Raw genomic sequence first — 25031 nt, forward strand, 5'->3', positions numbered from 1 at the left:
CAGCCCACCATCTTGTCCAGATTTCCCGGGTTTTACCTGCACACATTTGTGTGTGTATTCAGCTGCTATACTGTCTGCTATACTGTCAGCTGCTATATATTGTCTGTATTAACACCTCCTGACGTGTTTCAGCAAAAAGGACCCATAACATCTTACTGGGCCACCGGTTCTCAGAGCCCGGTACAGCCTTCCAGTCTGGAGGACACGCTCGGGAAGGAAAGAAATGGGAACCACGCACACTTACTCTTCCAGTCTCGCCTTTCACCACTGGGACTGCTGGCTCAGAGCACCTCGGGACCGAACAGGGTCTAGGGTGTGGGGGGAGAGGGCGGAGCCAGAGGTCGGGGGGCGGGGCCTGCATGCTGTCAGGACGTGGGCGGGGTCAGAGGCCGGTGCGAGGGGCGGAGCCAGCGCTAACGTTTTCGTGGGGGTCCCTGCGGGGTGGTCCCTAGCCGAGTGGCGGGGCTGCTGCGGGTGTAGCCTTCTGTGGAGGAGCTGCCGACCGGGTCCCGGGGCCTGGCAGGCGAGGCCGCGGGAGTGGCTAGTGAGCAGCCAGCAGCCGTCGAGGAGCGTGGAGAGGCCGGGAGCAGCTGGCGCGGACTTCGGAGGTGAGGGCCTGAGGTGGCGGCCGGAGGGGCGGGGTGGGGGAGGGGCTCTGTCAGCTCCTGAGGGCGTGGTGGCCTCGCCACGTGGGGGCAGTTGCGGGCTGGGGGTGGGCGGCGGCGAAGGCGAGTGGGAGGGGGAGTCCTCGGCCGACCTGTGGCCCCGCCCTGTCGGAAGCTCGTGGATTGGGGTACACGCGGGGCGCTGCGCCTGTGAAGCCGACAGACGGAGGTCTCTCGCTGTCAGCCTCGGAGAGGGCGGACGGCGTCCTGTGGAACACGGCGATGCACGTGGAACGCAGACGCGCAGACAGACGCGTCTGTGTCGTCACTGCAGAACAGACTCACTACGCGAGGATTCCTGCTACTGCTGTCGCTTACGTCAGGTCTCCCTCTCGGGGCTGGACGTTCTGCGGATCTGACAAATGAGTGAGGACTCGTGTCCGCGTAGAGCAGAGCAGGGCAGTTCCGCTGCCCTGGAAATTCCTGCTCGCACCACCAGTCCATCCGTCCCTCCCTCCACCCCTGGTAACTCCGGGTCTGTGGCAGCTCCAGTTTTGCCTTTTCCAGGAGCTGGAATGCTCAAAAGACACTTTCAAACACTAAACAAACGGAGTGCCCCTTGTCACTGCAGGAGTTTTTAAGGGACTGTAGTTTTAGGCTGCAGTCTCGACTCATGAGTTTTCTTTTTCTTTCTTTTAAAGCATCGTTTACTTATAAAATTTGAAACTACCTTGAAAGGTTATACTAAAAAGCCTCCCTGTGGCAGTTCTCCAGTGTGAAGACTAGCCAGCCAGTTTTCTAATGGACACCCCAGTGTTTGGAAATCAGCTAGGATTTTATAATGCAAAACTTGCTGAGTTCCCATTGAAGCAGCAGGAGTAAAAGTAACTTTTTTGAATTGGATTTATAGAGATAGTTGAATAAAATTGTTCCCCTCCATGAGAAAAAATTTTCAATTTTACCAGTTTGTCACAAAATGTGTATTTTATGATGAGAGGTTGGGGACATTTCCATGTACAGAAATGACCTTATAAAGAGGACTTCTGTGCAGTAGCCTAACTCCCCACCAGACTACAGGATAAAATAGGAAGTTATAGGAACACCATCACTGAGCTCTTTAGAAGCTCCACTTGGCTAGAATAGCAAGATGTAAACCATACTTCTTTCAATAATTTAAATATTTGATATAAATGTAAAATTAGCTGTTAACTAAAATTCTACCTAAAAAACTATAGCAACTTTCTCAAATTACAAATTAGATTGATTTTAGGACTTGTTCATTAATTTTGTTGGCAATAACTGGCAGCTACTATGCACAAGGCACTAAACTAGGCACTGCAGGACATAATTAGGAGATGAGATAAAACTCAGCTCTGTCATCATAGAACCGATCTTCCAATGAGGGAAAAAGACAGGCAGTATACAAGCAATAATTATGAATTAGAAATGCTGAGAGGGGAATAGAGCCTGGAGAATACTTGAGGTAGGGTAGTAGGAAAGGCTTCTCTTTGAGACCCAAAGGATGCCAAGGAGCTTGCCTTGGGAAGATCTAAGTGTGAAGTTGAGTAGGGTGCTCAAGGGAGAAGGAACTGCGAATGCCAAAGCTCCTGGTCATATTTGAGGAAAGGAGAGCAGCCAGGGTGACTGGAGAGTGGTTATCCACTAGAAGGTGATAGTAAATGAGGAAGAGATGGGCAGAGGGCAGATCAGCTGGGCATTACAAGGAGTAGCAAGGAGTTTGTATTTAATTCAGTGTGCATTTGGGAGCAGTTTTAAGCAAGGGAAAGACGATATTAGTTATATCGTCTTTGTATTGGTTATAAAGAATTCTCTGTTGTGGAGAAGAGATAGAGGAAGCAAAAGTAGAAGCAGAGAGTAGTAAGGACAAGGGAGGTGGAGGGAGATGGTCAGATTCAAGAGATAATTAGAAGGGGAAATTAGCAGGACTTGGTGAGGATTGTTTTGGATCTGGGCAGTCAAGGAAAGGGATTGTGAATGATGACAAGGTAGATGGTAATGGAATTTTCTGATGGGAGAATCTGGGGCACCAGCACAGTACTTGGCACACAGGCCTCCATGAATAATTGTTGAATTGACAGGAATGAAAAGCACAGAGAGGAGGCATGAACACATACATCCCTTCCTGGCCCCCCCCCCAAAAAAAGTCAGCCAACTTTATGTCAAATGCCCTGTCTACCTTTCTGCTCACAACTCCTCTTTCCTAAGCCAAGGCCTCAAACTGACTAACTCTAGCCTACAGAATTTGAGACCATGATCTCAAAACAGAAAAGTGTGTGGGCTTTGTTCTAAGGGTCTGACTGGCAACCTTGACTGACATGTGGGCCAGAGACTTCTCAGAGTCAGTAGTTAAAAGTGTTCCTTCCTTCTGTGGGTACAGAGTCCCCTTATCCTGTGGCAGAACACCAGCAGGAGTAAAAACTAAGCTATACAGCTTTCTCCTTGGAGGAAAGCTCCAGCAAGGAAGAGCACAAGAGGTCTGGCCCTGACACACCCTCATAAAACCTAAATAAGGGATCTAGAAGGTCATGGGAAGAATGGACCAGGACAGGCTGGGCTCTAGTTGAAACAGGAGGTCACCTTTTAAAAGTAGAATGAGGGCTTACTTCCAGCCAAGATGGAGGTGTAGGCAGACATACTTCGTCTCCTCACACAACCATAAGAAGGAACTCAACTAACCTCAAGACAAAAAGCAATCAGAACTGCCAGAAAATCAAACTGTATGGAAGTCTGACAACCAAGGATTTAATGAAGAAATATTCATCCAGATGGGTAGGAGTGGCAGAGATGGGGAGCCTGGACAAAGAAGACACAGAGTGGCAGTTACCAGCAGAATGAGTCGTCGCACATTCATGTGTGGCAGATAAAAACCAGGAGGGACCCCTGGGGAATGAGCGGTCCCAGCCCCAGGTTAGACCACACAGATCAGGGTTCCAGAGCTAGGAAAATAAAGCCTCATAACTTTTGGCTGTAAAAACCAGTGAGAGCTGGGGTGGCAAAAGAAACTGCCAGTCTTTCAGGAGAGTCTATTTAAAAGGACCCACACAGTCCTAGAATGTACACATACCTACCCGTTCTTGGATTCAGCACCAGGGCAGCAGCTAGAAGGACACTAGTAGCATACAGAAAGTGGGGAAAGTGACTGGAAACAGGGTGAGAGCTGAGCATGCAGCATTGTTCCCTCTCTGACCCTTCACCCTCATACAGCACCATGAAGAAGGGAAATGGGTGGCCCCACCCTGTCAAATACCTAAGGCTCCACCCCTTATAACATAACAGGTACACCAAAACAGCCAAAGCAGCTCTATATAATATACAGAAACAAACGCAAGGAAGCTGCCAAATTGAGGAGACATAGAAAAATGGCCCAAATGAAAGAACAGATTAAAACTCCAGAAAAAGAACTAAGCGAAATGGAGATAGTTAACCTATCAGATACAGAGTTCAAAACACTGGTGATAAGGATGCTCAGAGAACTCACGGAGTATGGCAAATGTAAAAGGAGAGAAATGAAGTGAAAGCTACACTAAGTGAAATAAAGAAAAATCCACAGAAAACCAACAGTGAAGGGAAGGAAGTCAGGGTTCAAATCAACAATTTGTAACATAAGGAAGAAATAAACAGTCAACCAGTTCAAAAAGAAGAAACAAGAATTCAAAAAAACAAGGAGAGAGTAAGAAGACTCTGGGACATCTCCAAATGTGCCAACATCCAAATCATAAGGGTGCCAGAAGGAGAAGAGAGAGAGCAAGGAATTGAAAACTTATTTGAAAAATAATGAAAAAAACCTTCCCTAATTTGGTGAAGGAAACAGACATGCAAGTCCAAGAAGTCCAGAAAGTCCCAAACAAGTTGGACTCAAAAGAGGGCAACACCAAAACACATCATAATTAAAATGCCAAAGGTTAAAGATAAAGAGAGAATCTTAAAAGCAGCAAGAGAAAGCAGAGAGTTACCTACAAAGGGTTCCCATAAGACTATCAGCTGATTTCTCGAAAGAAACCTTATGGGCAAGAAGGGTCTGGAGAGAAGTATTCCAAGTCATGAAAAGCAAGGACCTACATCCAAGATTACTCTATCCAGCAAAGCTTTCATTTAGAATGGAAGGGCAGATAAAGTGCTTCTCAGATAAGGTCAAGTCAAAGGAGTTCATCATCACCAAGCCCTTATTATATGAAATGTTAAAAAGATTTACCTAGGAAAAAGAAGATCAAAACTATGACCAGTAAAATGACAACAAACTCACAACTGTCATCAACTGAATCTAAAATAAAACAAAAACAATAAAAACAAACTAAGAAAACAACTGGAACAGGAACAGAATCATAAACTGGAGATCACATGGAGGGTTATCAGTGGGGAAGGGGTAGAAGAAGAATGGGGGAAAAGATACAGGAACTAAGAAACATAATTGGTAGGTACAAAACGTTTATTCAAATGGGGGGATGTTAAGAATAGTATAGGAAATGGAGAAGCCAAAGAATTTATATGCATAACCCATGGACATGAATTAAAGTGGGGACTGCTGGAGGAAAGAGGGGTACCAAGTTGAGCGAGACAAAAGGGGAAAGATTGGTACAACTGTAATAGCATAATCCATAAAATATACTTTTAAAAAACTAGAAGGAGGGTTTAGAGCTCAGGGAGGAGAATTTGGGAGACCCAGGGATGGGGACTGTCAGAGATCATCACAGTGTATATAGTGTCTGTAATGTAGGGCCAGCCTCATAGTAGCACTTCAGAAAGTATTGCCTGTGCCATTGCCACCACCATGGGATATCAAGTTACCTTAACTGGACTTTACCAACACTCCTCTTTCCTTCCACTCTTGCCCAGAATCTGGATCAGTGGTTTTGAGGCTGTACACATCTGGTCTCACATCTAGCCCTCAGTTTTCATTGCTTTCATTGCTCCTCTCTGAAACTCCTGGATGGAAGATCAACCCCAGACCAACCACAGCCCTATTCTGTCCTGATTCAAGGCCTCATACATATCAGACACTTGACCCATACATGTTGATTGAATAAAATAGGTATAAACCAGGTGATTGCAGTACTCTAGGTGAGGAATGACTGAGTTTTGGGCTGAGGAGATGGCATTGGAGATAGAAAAAAGGAGACATTTAACATATATTTAAAAAGTATTGGGTTGGCCAAGAAGTTGGTTTAGTTTTTTCCATCCGATCACTCTAGTAGTGCTTGGTTGTCTTCAACTTCATTTGAAACAATTTTGTTAGATTGTATTGTGACAGTTGTTATATCAGTGTGCATTTTTAAAAAACTTATCAAAATTGGTGAATTTTTGTGCAGCCATTTTAATATTGAAGATGGAAGAAAATATGCAACATTTTCAGCATATTGTGCTTTGTTATTTCAAAAAAGCTAAAAATGAAACTGAAATGGTAAACGAGATTTGTGTAGTATATGAAGAAGGTGCTGTGGCTGACTGAATGGGTCAAAAGTGGTTTTTGAAGTTTCTTGGTACTATTGACATTTTGGCCAAATAATTTTTTGCTGTGGGGCTGTTTTATGCATTGGAAGATATTTAGTAGCACCCCTGGCCTCTACCCATTGGATGCCAATATGGGAGATAGTCTACGTACTCAAACTATCCAAATCAATGAAGTTATTGGTGAAAATGAAAAACGTGTCTTTTTTATGGAAAAAAGTAAATGGATTTTTTGGCTAACCCAATAGAAGGGACAGTAGTTGCTGATGAATGGTATAATTTCTGGATTACCATAGTGAGTTCTTCACTTCATATTAACTTTGCATTTTTCAAAATGTCCAGGTAGAGAAGCAAGTTTTTTTTTATAGACAGACACTAGAGTATATCACTATATATTTTGAATAAACGTAGAAATTGGAGGAACTTCAAAGAGTTCATGGGATTATCACATAAGTCAGTGACCAATCCACTAAGAAATGTTAAGGGGTAAAGATTTGGAGAACTCAATTTAGTATGTTGGTGGGTAGTATTTTTACACATAATCCAGCTACTGAGTAGTTCATCTTCTCCAACTTCAAGTGTCCAGAACTTCACAGACTCTCACTAAATGCTCCTTGAGTAGGTGGATGAATGAATGAACCTGTGAAGGTTTGGCAAGTATTTCAGAGACTGAAATTGCATAGTGAGACAGATTCGACCAGGCCTAAGAATGAGTGGGAAACTTAACACTGCTTAGTTTTCAGCTGTTTTTGCTAGCACCAAAGGCCTTGAATACAGAAATTGTTACATTGGATAAGAATAAAAAGCAGTATTTTATCTGTTGAGAGTGTGCAAACTTCTAGGCACCTTTTGTACATTATTTCAAATTCTCACACTAAACATGTAGGGTAGATATAATCCATATTTTAGGGATGAGGATATTAAAGCTCAGTAATATCAAAACACTTGACTACAAACTAGTGGCACTGGAATTCAAAATCCTGTTTGACTAATTCACAGGCTCCCTGAAACTCATGTGTTGGGCATGTCCTGAAAGTGAAGCCTGTAAGTGAGAGCATTCACAGTTAAAGAGCCCATGTGTTGTATCATGAAGTGAAGTTGAATAAATCTGCTAGTTCGGTGCAGTTGACAGTTGTTACTACACTAAACCTTTTATAGTGATAATAATGAGGGACAAGCCACCATTTCATTCATTTGATATTGAGTGTTTTTTATGCACAAAGTAGCATTGAAATATACACATAAAAAATACGTCAGGTCATGACTGGTGTGGCTCATTGGAATGAGTGCTGAACCAAAAGGTCACCAGTTTGATACTCTGTCAGGGCACATGCCTGAGTTGCAGGCCAGGTCAGTTGGGGGCATGCAAGAGGCAACTAATTGATGTTTCTCTCACACATCAATGTTTCTCTCCCTCTCTTTCCCCCTTCCTTCCCTTCTCTCTGAAAATAAATAAATAAAACACACACAGTGTAACCAAATGTGTGATTTGAGGTATTTGCAATAGAATTTTGCAATATTTTTTAAAAAAGCCTTTCCCCCCCAATATTTAAATCCACAAATATCCCATTGAATCATCTCTCATCTGAAACTCTCCATTTGCAGGGTGCTCAAAAATTATAAATTATATGCATTTTAGAAAGTGAATTTAAAAGAGAAACTAACCTATATTATTCAAAACTATAAAAGGATGTTTGAAACATGGTTTTTTGCAGGTGTAACCTGTTATTAACTTATATTTCACAGTTGTAATAAAATCTTTTCCTAAAGAATCAGTAAACTATCCAGCACTTTTGTAAATAAGTTTTTTTAAAATCTTAGAATTTTTATGGTTTATTTCATTTATTCAATTTGTGCATCTAAATTGTATTTTCTAAAATGCAGTTAAAAGGATGGCAGCCTTCTTTGCATTGAAGAACTTCACTGCACTTTCAGATCTGCATCCAAATATGGCAAATCTGGTAGGTTTCAATGATGTAGTGGTTTGGTTGTTCTATAATGAAATTTTATGTGGTAATATTATGTTACCTCAAAATTGATTCTTTTGACACATGCTTTTATAATTGAGAAGTATGTAAGTACTCATGGCATTTATATAATCATTTTATATTAAGTACTGCTAAATGTCTTTGTATTTATGCCAGCTAAATGAAAATTAGTCTTTCTTTTCTCTATAGAGGAGGGGATTGTAGATATGACTAGCGATTGTTCAAACTGATCCCAAGTTGATTTGTATTATTTTAATTAAATATTTAATAACCATTCAAACTTATCTTTGTAAAGTTAAAATGTTTTTGTTCAGCAGTATCTATTCTCTAATCAAATTATCGACGTTACAGACTTAAATACTTGCGATTATGCTGCTTTTATGACACAAAGGTACACAACAGGTGTATTCCTGAAGTGATTATGTGAAAATTCATTTTAAGGGGAAGGGTTGTGGGGGAATTCAATAATTTCAAATGTAACAAGACTCTTATTTATTTAAAAGAAATCTAGATAGAATCATCTTATAAGGTGAAGAACTTATTGTAAAGTAGTTATAGTCACTTACCTTTCCCGCTTCTGAGCAATCTGCTGTTTACATTTGGCATTTGCAAATCAGATTTCTTAAAATAGGATAAATTTACATGCAACTACAACAGTTTGTGATTAAAGAATTATTACTGTGAAAAATAATTATTGCTGTTACAGTTTTTCCTTGAACAGTGAACTATTTGTTGATTGCCTCTTCAGTAAGAAAGTTTTACTCAATATTTTCATTAGTTGTGTTTTCCCAACAAAATTCAGTGAGATCTGCAAGCATATGGAATTTAAGAAATGATAACAGTGTGTCTCAATCAGGGATGTCAAACTCATTTTCATTGGGGGCCACATCAGCCTCACAGTTGTCTTCAAAGGACTGAATGTAAATTCAACTCCTTAACAGTTAAGGAGTAGTTACATTTATACAGTCCTAAAATTATTTTGGCCCTTTGAAGGCAACCGCAAGGCTGATGTGGCCCCTGGTGAAAATGAGTTTGACACCCCTGGTCTAAATGTAATAACACTAGCTAATAGCTCAGCTAGGATATAGCAATCTGAAAAACTTGAATGTATTTTAAATGTAATAGATTATTATAAGGTTAAATCAGTTGCTAGATTAATAAATTTAGGTTTATCCTTTCAGAAAAAGGTAATATTTTTACTTCTAAAAACACTGTTTAATGTTTAATTTTTATTTGTAGTCACTAAAGAGAACATTAAAAATTTGAGATGTCAATATCTTTAAAGTTTAAGATCTAGGACTTTAGAGCTTAAATTTATTAGCAGTAATATACAAGTTCTTTGCAATTTAATTTACATTATTGTCCAGCATGTTTGGATTAAGAAGCTAAGCAGTTTTATGTGGATTGTTAGAAAACTCTATATAAAAGAAAGCTTTGAAAATCATGGCAAATTAAATTGCATTATACATGTGCTTTGAATAAATTCAGTGAGAATTGATATAATAGGGCAGTTACTGTGCTTTATGTAGTGATTGAAAATAAAGTAGATCCCTGGCTGTTGTAGCTCAGTGGGTTGAGTGCGGGCTGAAAACCAAAGGGTCACCAGTTTGATTCTCAGCAGGGCACATGTCTGGGTTGTGGGTCAGATCCCCATTAAGGGGTGTGTGAGAGGCAACCACATATTGATATTTCGCTCTCTCTTTCTCCTTCCCTTCCCCTCTCTCTAAAAATAAATAAATAAAATCTTAAAAAAAAGAAAAGAAAATAGAAACATACAAAGCATTAAATGATTATATTTGTAATAGCAGTTACTATTACTTTGTACTATTCTTTGTGGAATTGATGATTAATGAAGTTATTTTAGATGTTTTTCTGGAATAAATACATTTAAATGGTGCCTTGTCAAAAATGTTTGTTAGAGTCAGTAAAATATAAAGGGACAAGTTCATGAAATTAAATTTATCATCTACATCTGTGTTTAATATGTCTTCTATAACCTTTTTGTTTTTTCAGAAAATAATCGGTATAGTTATTGGAAAAACAGATGTCAGAGGCTTTCCAGACAGAAAAAGCTGAGTTCTGTTTAATTCTTTGCTTCATTTTTCATCACTTGTGACTTGTGACTACAACAAAGTATATTTAAGTGATTAAATTTCTCTTGCCTGTTTAACTCCTGAAGAGCAATGGCCATGTTCTCTATTATATGGTAAAGTATTCAAGTTAAGGCTATATGTGTAAGGACATTAAAATCATTTTTAATTATTTTATTTGATGTTTCTCAAACAATTTTAAAGGCTTGTATGTGCAATACCAAAATAGCTAGTTTAATGTGTTAACTCATTAATGTGTATTTATTAAGTACTTCTGTGGAACCCCTGCATAAAGATAGCAGAGGGCAACTGTATGTAATCTCATATCATCTTCAGATATCATAATGTATGAGAGTATGGACTTAGAGCTAGATTGACTGAGCCCACTTAGTCACTAAGTGATATGAAATTGTCCTCTCCTAGTCACTGAGTGATCTGAAATCTGTCATGTATACAGCTGTGAAATCAGGATAAAGAGTAGTTGTGTGAGAATGAAATGACCTGTAGTAAGAACTCCATGTTAACTGTCACTTTCAGCCTAAGAGATGCAGGTACACAGGTAAAACTCTAATAAGACAGAAAGTGCTAAGGAGGAAGTTTTTCGAGCAGGGGTGTATCACGGTAGTGTCGAGGGAAAGAGATCTGGTAACAGTATCTACATATTTACTCAAACAACCAGACAATTCAGTGAAAAAAATTCATCTTTCATTTGTGGAAAATACAGTTAATTTTGGCTTTAGTTGTTCTTATTTGAGTTGCTTGAACAGTGCAGTTTTGGGACTATGGAAACACAATCCAAGACTAAAACTGAATTTTCAAAATCAACTCACCTTTAAACTATTGCAGTTAACATGCAAAGATACAAGATAGAATGTCAAATCTCGCAACTCACTACTTTTATCTTTAGAAGTGTCAAAGGTATTTATTAAAGGTTACAGTGTAAGTGCTTTTATACAGCTTGAGGGAATCAGAGCTCTAGTTAGCCATCTAATAATTTTGGCAGAAGAAAACATTAATTTTGCTTGAATCATTTAGTAATTGTGACTGTATTATTTGACTCATGGTATAGTTACAGGTATCTTTATTTTTATTTTGTTTCATGTTAATATTCTCTTATTTTTTGAGATACATAACAAAGATGTCATCTCCCACCCAAACTCATTTGTCTTCACTTTACTTCATTATAATTAATTAGATCAGGAGTACCATCTGAATAATTTGAGAAAATCAGTATGTCTGTTTTATAAACTCTAAAAGGGGGGTAACTTAAAATACATGAATTAACAAAAAAAGACCCTGAATAACCACAACAACCTTGAGACAGAAGAACAAAGTTGGAGGGATCACAATACCTGATATCAAACTATACTATAAGTCCACTGTAATCAAAACAGGCTAGTACTGGCACAAAAACAGACACATAGATCAGAATAGAATAGAATAGAATAGAATGCCCAGAAATAAACTCATATCTCTATGGTCACTTAATATTTGACAAAGGGGGCATGAACATATAATGGAGTAAAAATAGTCTCTTCAATAAATAGTGCTGGGAGAACTGTAATGGTACATGCCAAAAACAATGAAACTAGACCACCAACTTCCACCATACACCAGAATAAACTCAAAATGGACAAAAGACTTAAATACCAGCCATGATACCATAAAAGTCTTAGAGGAAAACAGGCAGTAAAATTTCAGATATCCCATGTAGCAATATTTTTATGATATATCTCCTAGGGCAAGGGAAATAAAGGGGAAAAATAAACAAAGAGGACTATATCAAATTAAAAAGCTTCTGCATGGCTAAAGAAACCATCAAAATGAAAGGGAACTGACTGTATGGGAAAACAAAGATACACAGGACAAGGGTTTAATCTCCAAAATATATAAAGAACTCACACTACTCAACACCAGGAAGACAAATAATCCAATCAAAAAATGCTCAGAGGATTTGAATAGACAGCAGTCCAAGGAAGACATACAGATGGCCCATAGACATATGAAAAAATGCTCAACATCACTACCCATCAGAGAGATACAAATTAAAACCATAATGAGATATCACCTCACACAGGTCAGAATGGCCATCATTAATAAACCAACAAACAACAAGTGCTGGCGAGGATGTGGAGAAAAGGGAACCCTGGTGCACTGTTGGTGGAAATGCAGATTGGTACAGCCACTATGAAAAACAATATGGAATTTCCTCAAAATATTAAAAATGGAACTGCCTTATTACACAGCAATTCCATGCTGGGAATATACCCTAAGAATCCCAAAACACCAATTCAAAAGAACCTATGCACCCCATTGTTCATAGCAGTGCTATTTACAATAGCCAAGTGCTGGAAACAGTGTAAGTGCCCATCAGTAGATGAATGGGTTAAAAAACTGTGGCTTATCTACACAATGGAATACTATGCAGCAAAAAGAAAGAAGAAAGAATTCCTATCTTTTGTGACAGCATGGATGGAACTGGAGACTATTATACTAAGTGAAATAAGCCAGGTGGTAAAAGGCAAATACCATATGATATTATTTATAAAAGGAATCTAATGAACAAAATAAACTAATGAGCAAAACGGAACCAGAGACATGGAAACAAGGAACGGACTGATAGCTGCTGGAGGAAAGGGAGAAGCGAGGAATGGTGAAAAGAAGGGGAAGGGAGTAGTCAAAGAACATGTATGAATGACCTATGGACATAGACAGTGGGAGGGGATGGACTGTGGGAAAGGAGATGAGGTGGGATGGAGGAGGGCAAAGGGGAAAAAATGGGACAACTGTAATAGAATAAATAAGAATAAAATTTTTAAAATACATGAATTAGAAAAAAGTCAATATTTAAATATTAGTTGAAGTTCCAACAATGAGATAACATTTTCACCTATCAGACTGTGAGAGTAGAGGACCACTTCTGTAGTGTTTGACTACTTTTTTTTTAAAAGATTTTATTTATTTATTTTTAGAGAGGGAAGGGAGGGAGAAAGAGAGAGAGAAACATCAATGTGCGGTTGCTGGGGCCCATGGCCTGCAACCCAGGCATGTGCCCTGACTGGGAATGGAACCTGCGACACTTTGGTTCACAGCCCATGCTCAATCCACTGAGCTATGCCAGCCAGGGCAGTGTTTGATTACTTTTTATGATTATGTGTACAGCATTCCTTTTTTGGAGAAAATGTGCTTTTTGGTTTTTTAAAAAATCACACATATACATATAAAATATAATTAATGTATTTTCATTAAAAATTCAAGCAGTACAGAAGGTCTAGAGTTGAAAGGTAAAATTCTTCATTTAACACCCAACTCTTCCAATCCCAGTCCCTGCTCTAAAAATAATAATTACAGTTTGGTAGATATCTATAATTTATATAGGTATGTTAAGCTGTGTTACTTTTTTAAAATTGTATTTTATTGATTATACTATTTCAGTAGTCCCTATGTTTCCCCCTTTGCTTTCCTCCACCCAGCACCCCCAACTCCATCAGTCAATACCCACACCATTGTTCATGTCCACGGGTCATACATAGGTTCTTTGGCTACTCCATTTCCTATGCTGTATTTTAAGTCCCCATGGTTATTCTGTAACTACCTATTTGTACTTCTTAATCCTTCATCTTTTCAACCATTCCCCCATAGCCCCCTCACATCTGGCAACCATCAAAATGCTCTCCATATCCATGATTCTGTCTCTGTTCTTGTTTGCTTAGTTTTTTAGACTCAATTATTGATACGTATTTACTGACATTTTATTGTTCATAGTTTTGATCTTCTTTTTCTTAAGTCCCTGTAACATTTCATATAATAATGGTTTGGATTATGAAGTCCTTTAGTTTTTTCTTGTCTGGGAAGCTCTTTATCTGCCCTTCAATTCTAAATATCTCTGCTGGGTAGAGCAATCTTGACTTTAAAAATTTCTTGCCAATCCCTTCTAGTCTGCAAAGTTTCTTTTGAGAAACCAGCTGACAGTCTTATAGGAACTCCCCTGTAGGTAACTAACTTCTTTTCTCTTGATGCTTTTACAATTCTATCTTTAACCTTTGGCATTTTGATTATGATGTGTCTTGGAGTGGGCCTCTTTGCATCTATCTTTTTTGGGACTCAGTGTTTCCTGGACTTGCATGTCTATTTCCTTCACCAAATTAGGGGATTTTTCTTTCATTATTTTTTCAACTAGATTTCCACTTTCTTGCTTTCTCTTCTCCCTCTGGCACCCCTATGATGCAAAGGTCGGATCCCTTGAAGTTGTCCTGGAGGCTGCTTACACTGTTATCTCTCTCTCCTTTTTTTTTTTTTGGATTCTTTTTTTCTTCTTGTTCTGATTGCTTGGCTGCATTTTGTTTTGTTTTGTTTTGTTTGCTTCCTTATGTTCCGAATCATTGATTTGATTCTTGGCTTCATCCACTCTGGTATTGATTCCCTGTAAATTGTTCTTTATTTTTATTATTGTATCCTTCATTTCTGACTTGATCTTTTTCATGCTGTTGAAGTTCTCATTAAGTTCTTGAGCATGTTATAACCAGTGTTTTGAACTCTGCATGTGATAGATTGCTTGTCTTCATGTTGTTTAGTTCTTTTTCTGGAGTTTTGATCTGTTCTTTCATTTGGGCCATGTTTCTTTGTCTCCTCTATTGGCAGCCTCCCTGTGTTTGTTTCTATGTATTAGGTAGAGCCGCATTGACTCCATGTCCTTGTAGTGTGGCCTAATGTAGTAGGTGTCTTATAGGATCAAGTGGCACAGTCTTCCCTATCACCCAAGCTGGGTACTCAAGGTGTGCTCTTTGTGTGGGCTTAGTATACCCTTCTCTTATAGTTGAGCCTTCATTGTTGCTGGCAGGTCAATGGCAGGGATCTACTCAGGCCAGTCAGCTGCATGGACTGGCTGTGACCACGGACCACCAACCTCCACTTCCCGTGGAGGATCAACTGTCAGAGGCAGGGTGGTGGTGCTCCAACGTGGTCTGTAGCTGTCTCCTGGGTATGCAGGCTCTGGGGTTTCCCAGGTGGTGCAAGCCAAGGTTAGCCCCCACCTGTGTTTTGCCCAGGGCACCCTACCTGCTCTGTAAAGCAGTGGAGATGGCTGCTACTTGTGCTGGGCTTGGAGATTCCCAGAGGAAGCCATGCTGTGAATCTAGGCTAACTGCTGTTAGTGCCATGCCTGGGGCCATTTAGCAAAAAGTACAGGGACTGGGGGCTCGCTGAGACCAGCAGTTGCTTGTTTTGTAGGATTTAGGAAGTTGTGATACATGAGAGAAGACCAGCCATTCATATGGATAAACAGCTTGGGTGGACCTGTAAATTGGGTGGGACAGATTCTCTGGGGCTCTCCAAGGCCGGGCAAACAGCGTTAACCAGGTTAATGGAGTTTCAGATTGGCACTACCTGTAGGCACTGTGGTTCTGTGGTGGGAGGGTTTAGAAAAAGGACAATGTCGTCTGCCCACCTTTATGTCTGGGAGACAGCTGTCCCCCTGCTCTCACCTTGATGCTAGACACTTCAGTTTCTCCCTCTATGCTACTGGTGCCTTTCATGCTGCTACCCAGGTGCTGAAGCTCCAAGTGAATGAGTCTGATTAAGTCCTTGTGTAGATTCTTTATGAGGAACTGCTTGGGACTCCAAACTTTCTTCCACCAACTCCACTGGTTTTTGCAGCCAGAAGTTGTGGGGGCTTATCTTCCTGGCATTGGAACACTGGGCTGGGGTTCTGATGTGGGACTGGGACTCCTCGCTCATGAGATATCCCTCCCAAATTTTTATTCACCACACATGGATGTGGGACCAGCCTGTTCTATGTCTGCACCCCTCCTACCAATCTGGATGGATGTGGTTTCTTTAATTCCACAATTGTTCGACTTCGATTCGACTGGATTTCTGACTGTTCTGAATGATGGTGGTTCTATATTTTAGTTGTAATTTTGACATAGTTTTGCGAGGAGGCGAGCTGTGTTTATCTATGCTGCCATTCTGACCAGAAGTACCTGGGTTACTTTTTTAATTAGCAAAAACCATAAAGATATTTTATTGGGAAAAAATGTACTTGCTGTCCTCTAGTGGTGTTATTTAGTAGCACATGCTTATTTGTTTCCAAATAATTTAGATCTGAACTAGATTTAGGTTAAGTAACAGTAAGAAAGAAATGGAGACTCTATGCTAATGTCTGGATGGTTCTAGCCTATATGCCATTGTCTTCCAAATATACAGGTAACTGGGGAAAGGGGACAGAGCGGGTAATAATGAGGTGATTATCTACTTTGTCAGCTTTGAAACCCATAAAAGCAAATATAAATTATTACAGACCCTTTATCTGAAATAATATTTTATATGATGTTTTTGAATATTTTTATTATACTAATACTTGTTCAGAACTATAATGAAACACTTCATTTGCAAAATAAAAGCATTGGTTTTCCCTTAGATATTGGATCAGAAAGGTACACTTTCAGTTTCACCATTCGTGACTCACCAACCCATTTTGTAAATGCAACATCATGGGGCACCGAAGATTACATCAGATCACTTTCTAACAGCTTTCGGGTTGGCGAGTGTGGTAAGTTGGTATTGATTATTAAACTGTTGTTATTATAGTATTATTCCTTTGGTACATTTGTGATAACTACATTGAAGCAGACAAAATGCAATAGAGGAGTCCCCCTTATACAGAGGGGAGAAGTTCCAAGACCCACAATGGATAGATGCCTGAAACTGCAGATACTACCAAACCATATTTTACACACACACACACACACACACACACACACAGTGTTTTTTCTGTAAAATTTAATTTATAAATTAGGCATAGTAAGAGATCAACAATAACTAATGAAGTAGAACAATTACAAAAATTTATTTCTGGAACTTTTCATTTAATATTTTTGGACTGAAACTGTGGAAGTGAAAACATGGATAAGGGGACTTACTGTAAGGCACAAGTCTCAAGAACCTTATCAGAAAAAGTAAAAATTTAATAGCATAATACAAGGCATTCAGCATTAGTACTTGAAACATACGAAATGATAGCCACATATTTTTACTAGGTAGCTTTATATCTTTGGTTTATTTCATATTTCAGTTTATATCAATCTCTATTATTGCTATAATCATTTAAATAATAGGGCTGCTAAATAGATTTTGATAAAAGCTGATATTTGAATTTTAATGGATTTTTTTTTAAAATATTTTATTTATTTATTTTTAGAGAGGGAAGGGAGGGCGATAGAGAGAGAGAGAAAGAGAGAGAAACATCAATGTGCGGTTGCTGGGGTTTATGGCCTGCAACCCAGGAATGTACTCTGGCTGGGAATCGAACCTGGGACACTTTGGTTCCCAGCCCGCGCTCAATCCACTGAGCTACACCAGCCAGGGCTAATTTTAATGGATTTTAAGGAACTCTACTTTCAGTCTAAAATACCAAATTTTTTGCATTCTCTCCCCACCCCAATATCCCTCTGAAGTACTGTGTAGTATAACAAAAAGAACAAGGATTTTGAAAGCAGATAGATCCTGGTTCCAACATTTATTTCACAAGGTGGCTTCGAGAAAATTTCTTAATTCTTTAGCCTCAACTACAAATTAATACCCTACAAATCAATTCACTATAGATTCTAGTGAATGTTAAGTGATATAGTGTGTCTGGTATAAAGTATAGAACATAGCCCTGGCTGGTGTGGCTCAGTGAATTGAGTGCCAGCCTGTGAACCAAAAGGTCACAGATTTGATTTCCAGTCAGGGCACATGCCTGGGTTGCAAGCCAGGTCCCCAATGGGGCATCAATGTTTCTCTCCCTCTCTTTCTCCCTCCTTTCCCCTCTCTCTAAAACTAAATAAATAAGAATCTAAGGAAAATTATTTTTAAAAAGTATAGAACTTAGTCATTTGATAGATGACATATCTAGCTTCATGCCAGGAACAAGGAAGCACATATACCAGCTTTCTATCATGGTAGAAAAAAAGACGGTAAAGAGTAATACAGGTAATTAAACTACTACTCTCCAATACTGCAGTATGAAGCAAGCTATTACCCATACCAGTTATTTAGCACCTAATCATATATTGCCTTGTTTTATTAATTTTCATAGTTATATTAGTATCTCTCCAACTGAATAATAAAGTAATTGAACATATGGATTTGAAGGCAGAAAACCTTGCAGACTTCACAGGACCCAGTACAGTTAGAAACATTCCTTGGATAAATGCCAGACCATTAGTTATATAGAGCTAAAGATATATTTTGGTATTAAAATATGGTATATGTTGATGGTAGCTGTGAGGATGAATAGGATAAGGGATTTTAAAAGCATAAAGTTGATGATTATAAATCTAAATAGGACTTTCGTGTGATAGAGTGAAAAGATTACAGAATTTTAAATCAGAACAATTCTAATTCTAGCTCTACAACTTTCTAGATATAAAATTCCAAGAAAGTTGTTTAACCTCTGTGAGCTTCAATTTTTCTTTTGTAAAAAGGGAATGATTGTGTGAATAATTAGCAAAATAGACCATAAAAAGGTCTAACATAGGCCATAAGGAAATGGAAGCCCTGAAATGTTAATTCATAAGCTTATTAAGTTGTGGAACTCCAGTCAGGACCCAGATTTTGCATTGCTCTTTCTACCCCACCACTATTATTTTCTGAGGGGAATCGTGAATTGGGTGAAGATCAATTGTTTATAAAAGGGCATGTTGTAATCAAATCAAATATAGATAGGCATCTTGTACTCAAATGAAATATTCAGTGTAACTAATCAATAAAATAATGTTAAGGTGGGTCATATGTTGGGATTTAAACACAAAGCAAAAATAAAAATGTCATCAGGGATCAAATTGATGGTCATACTCCAGGATTCGGTTTCTCATAGTGACACAAGAAAATGAGTGGGAGGGATATATGACGCCAACTCAGAATTAGCAATAACATTTATTTATTCTATTACTTTTTTATAATAGCATCACACTTTTCCCTTTGTTTTAGTGATAATTGAAAATCCCCTGATCCAAAGAAAGGAATTAGAAAGAGAAGAAAAATTCAGTCCTACAACTCCTAGGTAAATATCTAGCACAGAGATCAACAAGCTTTGTGCTAAAATGATCATTACTAATAAGCTTTTGTGTGTCAAATTAGCAGAGAGCTTACTAAAGGTATATACTTCAATTTGAAAATTAGGATTTTAATTCTTCCTCACTTTTTTTATTATGAGATAATTTATTTTGATATATGATTATATGAAAAAAATGGCTTTGTTTTTAGTACTTTGATTCTCATTCTTAGATTTATAAAAATTTGATTCTAGTCACATCAAAACTGAACAATGAGAAGAAAAGATAAATCTTGAAATTCACATATGTATATTTTCATATCAAGGTGTAACTCTACTTACATGCCTTACTACCTTAGTTCAGGTTCTCTGGAAGCAGAGCCTGGAGGAGGATTTTTGTTTAAATGATTGTTGAAGGGAGCTCTCAGGAGCAGCCTGTAAGGATACATGGTGCGGGTAGCGGGGCGGAGCTGAGCGAAGAGGCAGGTTCAGCTGGAGCCCAGTCTCAGCCTGACTCATTTGCTCCTTCTCCTTGAAGTGTCAGCTTGAATATCACCTCCTTAAACCTTTCCCATCTATTGAGTTGGTAGTCAACCTTATGGTTAATTACTACAACTTCGCCCTGTGCTGTTTCTTATCATCACAACCCCAATTACTATTATTTGATGAATTGTCTTGTCTCCTCACATGTGAGCTCCATGAGATGCAAGGTCTTATCTGTCTTCTTCAACACTGTGTCCTCCATTCCTAGAACTTAGTCATGCAGTAGAATAGGCTCTCAGTATACATTTATGGAATGAATGAATGAATGGACGAATGAGTAGAGGGAAGGATATTCTTGAAAGGGGGACAAACATGAAATCTCCTGGCCTTTTCCAGAACAGTAAATAGTAGGTTGAACCACATTAAACTGATGATTTTTTACTATTTCTTTTTGTCTAAAAATGTCAATTTCATAGCTAGTCTTAGCTGATATGGCTGATGTAGGGCCAGGGCAGGGAAGCAGCAGGAGAAAAAGCTTGAGAGAGAAGCAGAAACATTCCAGAGACAATTTTGCCCATTGTACCAACTTCATTCTTTGGTGATGGCTAGCCTCTAAGGTCTTCGAGTTGGGAAATAATATACTCATATTGGTGGGTTAGGAAGATCACTTTGGCTACCTTAGGTGGATACTGTAGGAGGAGACAGGGCAATATTTTGGGTGAGAAATGATGTAAATGCCTAAAGCAGTAGTGGAGGAGGAGCGGGAGGAGGGCCTGCATTAGAGGACTTGAAAGAAACCCCATGAGGGGGACTTGGGAGTTGATTGGCTGGAGGGGGAAGAGTGCCTCAATTCAAGTTCAATAGTTAATATTGTGCATCTATTCCATACGCAGCATCGCAGGAGTAAGTGAAGTACAATCCTTGATTTCAAGTCTGTTTGCAGGGTGGTCAGTGTTATAGAGATCCCTATATCAAGCTATATCTTTATAGAGATAACAAACGTGGTCTAGAGTGCTTTTATTCCTTTATTTCATAGAGAAGGGAACTGAAGCTCAGAGTCTTGAGTAAGGTTAGACAACTAGTATGCTTAGCAGTCAGGCACAAATTGGTCCTCAAAACATTTTCTTAATGAAAATGTATTGTAGACAAAAAAAACATTTTACTATATTTTTCAATGTTTCTAAGAGTAAATTTAAAAATTTTTCTTAATATCATCTAAATTATAATAAAAATAATTTAACTATGAACCTGTATTTTTTTTATTAAAAAGTCATTTGATATTAACTTTTTGTGTGTGTATTTGCAATTTAGTGACTGTAAACTATTGCTCAGTGAAGATCACTCAACAGTAAAAGTTTGTTCCAGTTGTGAAGTGGACACCAAGTTACTTTCTTTGATACACTTACCTGTTAAAGAGTCTCGGGATTATTATTCATTGAGTGATATTGTTGCAAATGGACACAGTCTTGATGGGAGAATTATTAATGTGCTTGCAGCCGTGAGGTCGGTAAGTCAAAACTTCAACGAAGCAAAGTTCAGTTTGGTGGTGGAGTTCTATCACTTAGTTTGTGTTTGGAAAGTAGTAACTAGCTGAAGTAAATATCCCTCTGTATCTTGATCCATAGTCAGTTGAATTAAGAAAATGATATCACTTCTCATTAATGGGAAAGTAGCACTTTATCTGTAAATGAGCAGCAAAATAAAATTGTATTCGAATGTTAAAAGCAACACACATTCAAAAGTGATCCACTAACTATATGAGAGCCTTTCATACTTTGGTTAAACTAAGATGCAAATGAAGCCCTGGCTGGTGTGGCTCAGTGGATTGAGTGCCAGCCTGCAAACCAAAGGGTTTCATGTTCCATTCCCTGCCAGGGCCCATGCCTGGGTTGTAGGCCAGGTCCCCAGTGGGGGCTGTGTGGGAGATAACCACACATTGATGTTTCTTTCCCTCTCATTCTCCCTCCCTTCTCCTCTCTCTAAAAATAAGTAAATAAAATCTTTAGGGGAAAAAAACACAAAGATATAAATGGGAAGGGTAAATTCATTGACGTGAAGATTTCCATGAAGTTACTTAAATGGGTGTAAGTTGTATAAGTCAAGGAGTCAATTTTGTGTCTGTTCTCAGAGCGGTCCTGAGATGGCGGGGAGGGGGGCAGTGAGAATACCCACTGTACTTTAGAAGGGGCCTGACAACCTATTGCACAGCATCATGTGGTGAAAAACAGGGAAGTACAACACTCCATGGAGCTCTGGGGGTGTTTTACCAGTTGTTGCATCAGCATCTCCCTCTTACTTAATTATTTCCCCAAGTTTTGAACTCCATTGGACAGACTAGAGCCACTTGGCAGGGACTAAGAGGTGGACCTCAGGATTAAAATTTCACAAAATAAAGTACACAAAGAAAATTAAAGGAGCAAGACCAGTTCCTCAATGTATGAAATGATGGAGTCAAAAGACAAAAAAAAATGGAAATTGACTTAGGTACTTGTAGTTAATGTTGTAAGTAATCGCTAATTGCTTTTCTGTATTAAATGACCGACCAGTAAGAGTGTCAGCTATACCCGATCACAGGCCATTGGTGGCAGATGCATGTCTGCTTGTTCATCAATCTGGTTCCAGCCCAGCACAGTGCCAGCCATACAGTGGGGACTCAGTATAATTGAGGAGGAGGCACAAACACCCTACATGACAGTCATGAAAAATAGGAGAAATCATTTTCTCGGCAATTTAGTTTTTCTTACTTAAAGGCAGGATATGATCTCTTAATTTTCCTGCAATCCTAAATGATGTCATATTACAGTGTAGTAAAAATTTTCTAACACTCAGTATGAATGTAAGCAAAAACCTGCACCAGCTCTTTCCATACCTCCCCCACCCCTGCCACCTCCACCCCACAAGTCTAGCACCTTCTTCCAAGGGATTACATTACTTCTTTTTTCACTGCCTCCCTTCTCCCATTTTGCTTCCATCCCTCTTACATTTCCTTTCTTCCTATCTTTAGTTAACCTGCTCTCTCTTCCTTCTTACCTCTGCTTAGGTCTCTATACTTTAAACTCCTTTTTGTATAGTTGTCTTATGTACTGTGATATGGCAGGCCTCTCTGCTACTCTGGCTGTCCTTTCCTCCAACTCTCTTTCTAGATCCTACTCTTCTGCTGGTAGCTATGAGTCTTTCTTCAGCACCTTCCCATGGAGCTCAACCCTGCCAATAGAGACAGTGGTGACAGTGACATAGAGGGCAGCTAGCTGATTGTGCTTGGGCTCTTGCTGTGTAGCTGTCAGAGGTGCCTGCTATTCCATGTGAGAACCCCTGGGGGCACAGAAGGGCCCCTGAATTTACCTTCATCGCTATGGTCCTTTTACCCCACAGTGTGGATTGAATCAGGCCATGTCAAAGCCTTTTCCCATACATCCCTCATTTGGTCCTCACCTTATTCTTATGAAGGGACCAAAGAGGTACTGGTATTCATACTTGCACTAGAAAGATGAGGACATTGAGGGTCAGAGAGACTGAGTTCACTCAGTCCCGTGAACTCAGTGCCAGGCTCTGTACTAAGCCATAGGGATATACAGTTGTTGAAAATATACTTTCAACCTCAATGAGTCCACATAGATACCATGCGTGGGCTTGTCATGGAACATTGTTCTGATATGTTGAAAAAACCCCACAGTCTTAAAATATGTATTTTTGTACTTCTCTTTAATCAAACTGTGTAAATAACATCAGCTAAATATACCTAGTTTAAGACAGAAGATGCTTTTGAATCATCAAATGTATATTAGTGATTCTTGCTATTTTGATATTTCTCATCTGGTATTTAAAGAGTAAATATCTGAGTATTTCTATCAACAAATGTGTAGATACATCTACAACTATAGGTGAAGAATAACAATTTCCTTCCATTTCTAAGGTTGGAGAGCCAAAATACTTTACAACTTCAGACCGAAGAAAAGGCCAGAGGTGTGAAGTTAAACTCTATGATGAGATGGAGTCTTCTTTTGCAATGATATGGTAACCTCCCATATCTGTCCCAAACTGTGAAATCCCTGTTATTATCACCAAGACAGAACATTTTTATTTTATCAGAAAGATGATGGATTTAATATCAGGAGAGGAGTAATGATTGGAGGAAAATTTTAAAAATAAAACTCACTCTCTTATATTTTGAATTGTTACAGTCTGTGCTAAAAGATTGCCTTAAAATGAGCCTTGGCTAGTGTGGCTCAGTGAATTGAGTGCTGGCCTGGGAACTAAAGTGTTGCCAGTTCAATACCTAGTTAAGGCACATGCCTGGGTTGCAGGCCAGGTCCCCAATAGAGGGTGTGTGACAGGCAACCACACATTGATATTTCTGTCCCTCTCTTCCTCCCTTCCTCTCTGTCTAAAAATAAATAAATAAAATCTTTTTTAAAAAGATTGCCTTAAAATGAGATCTTTAGATGACATGGGATTGCTTAGGTCAGGGGTGTCAAACTCATTTTCACCAGGGGCCACATCAGCCTCACAGTTGCCTTCAAAGGGGCGAACATAATTTTAAGACTGTATAAATGTAACTACTCTTAAACTGGGGGCACTGAGCTTGGCGCTGCCGCTGCTTAGGAACAGGGTGCAGGGCTGGATAAAAGAAGGTGGAGGGCAGGATTCAGCCACAGGCCTTGTGTTTGCCACCTGTGGCTTAGGTGGACTCATTGTAACTTCTGTATTATTGTATTTTCTTTTATTAAAAATGTGATTTATTAGGTCCCATTGATAATAACATGCCAGACTTTCCATGACTCCTTGGGTAGTACCCTGAAGCCAGGCCATGGAAAGATGATAGAAAAGCAAGTGTTATCACAGGCTGGACTCTGTGGGGCTCTTGGTGTGTCGGATGTGGGGCGGGGCTACATTCTGAAATACTGCAGGGTACTACATGGCATTGTTTAGACTCCAGTTGCCTGGGTACCAAAGAAGGCACTTCATTTGAAATGAGCCTTAAAAGTTCCCCGGGCAGTGTATCCATTGTGGGGGCTCTTGTTTAATAGTCTGAAAGAATGACTTTAGTCTTTCGACTTGTAGTCACTCAGTTGCAAGCAGCTTCAAGTGACCTGAGTGATGGGAAAAGAAAGAACTGATGGGGCAGAAGTTGTCAGAGATTAATGGTATTGGAGGAACATTTGCTCACAGAAATACTAAATGCTCTGTGAAGTAGTGCAGCCCTGCAAAATACAGGAAAAGCCTATATTTTTAACTTGTGCACTGATCACATGGGGGATGGTTAACCCCAGCCCTTAAGATATTCTTTTCTTTCTGGTAAATAATGTTTACTACCAGTTTTTTTCTAATGTATTTCATTTTTATCACTTCTTTTAAAAAATGTGCA

At 39.2% G+C, this 25031-nt stretch overlaps 1 protein-coding gene across 1 annotated transcript in view; it reads left to right on the forward strand.

The window, feature by feature from the left end:
• Positions 1-406: 406 nt before the first annotated feature.
• MEIOB (meiosis specific with OB-fold) overlaps positions 407-25031 on the forward strand; it is a 41174-nt gene continuing 16549 nt past the window's right edge. Inside the window, exons 1-7 of the mRNA XM_045820827.1 lie at positions 407-608; positions 7956-8032; positions 10073-10130; positions 16568-16699; positions 19120-19192; positions 20978-21173; positions 23580-23680. Of these exons, the coding sequence (XP_045676783.1) occupies positions 7964-8032; positions 10073-10130; positions 16568-16699; positions 19120-19192; positions 20978-21173; positions 23580-23680 (629 nt within the window). The 5' untranslated portion in view covers positions 407-608; positions 7956-7963. The remainder of the gene's footprint in view (positions 609-7955; positions 8033-10072; positions 10131-16567; positions 16700-19119; positions 19193-20977; positions 21174-23579; positions 23681-25031) is intronic.

This window comes from Phyllostomus hastatus, unplaced genomic scaffold (genome assembly GCF_019186645.2).
Source record: "Phyllostomus hastatus isolate PE091 unplaced genomic scaffold, TTU_PhHast_1.1 phas_scaffold_442, whole genome shotgun sequence".
Classification (NCBI taxonomy): Eukaryota; Metazoa; Chordata; class Mammalia; order Chiroptera; family Phyllostomidae; genus Phyllostomus; species Phyllostomus hastatus.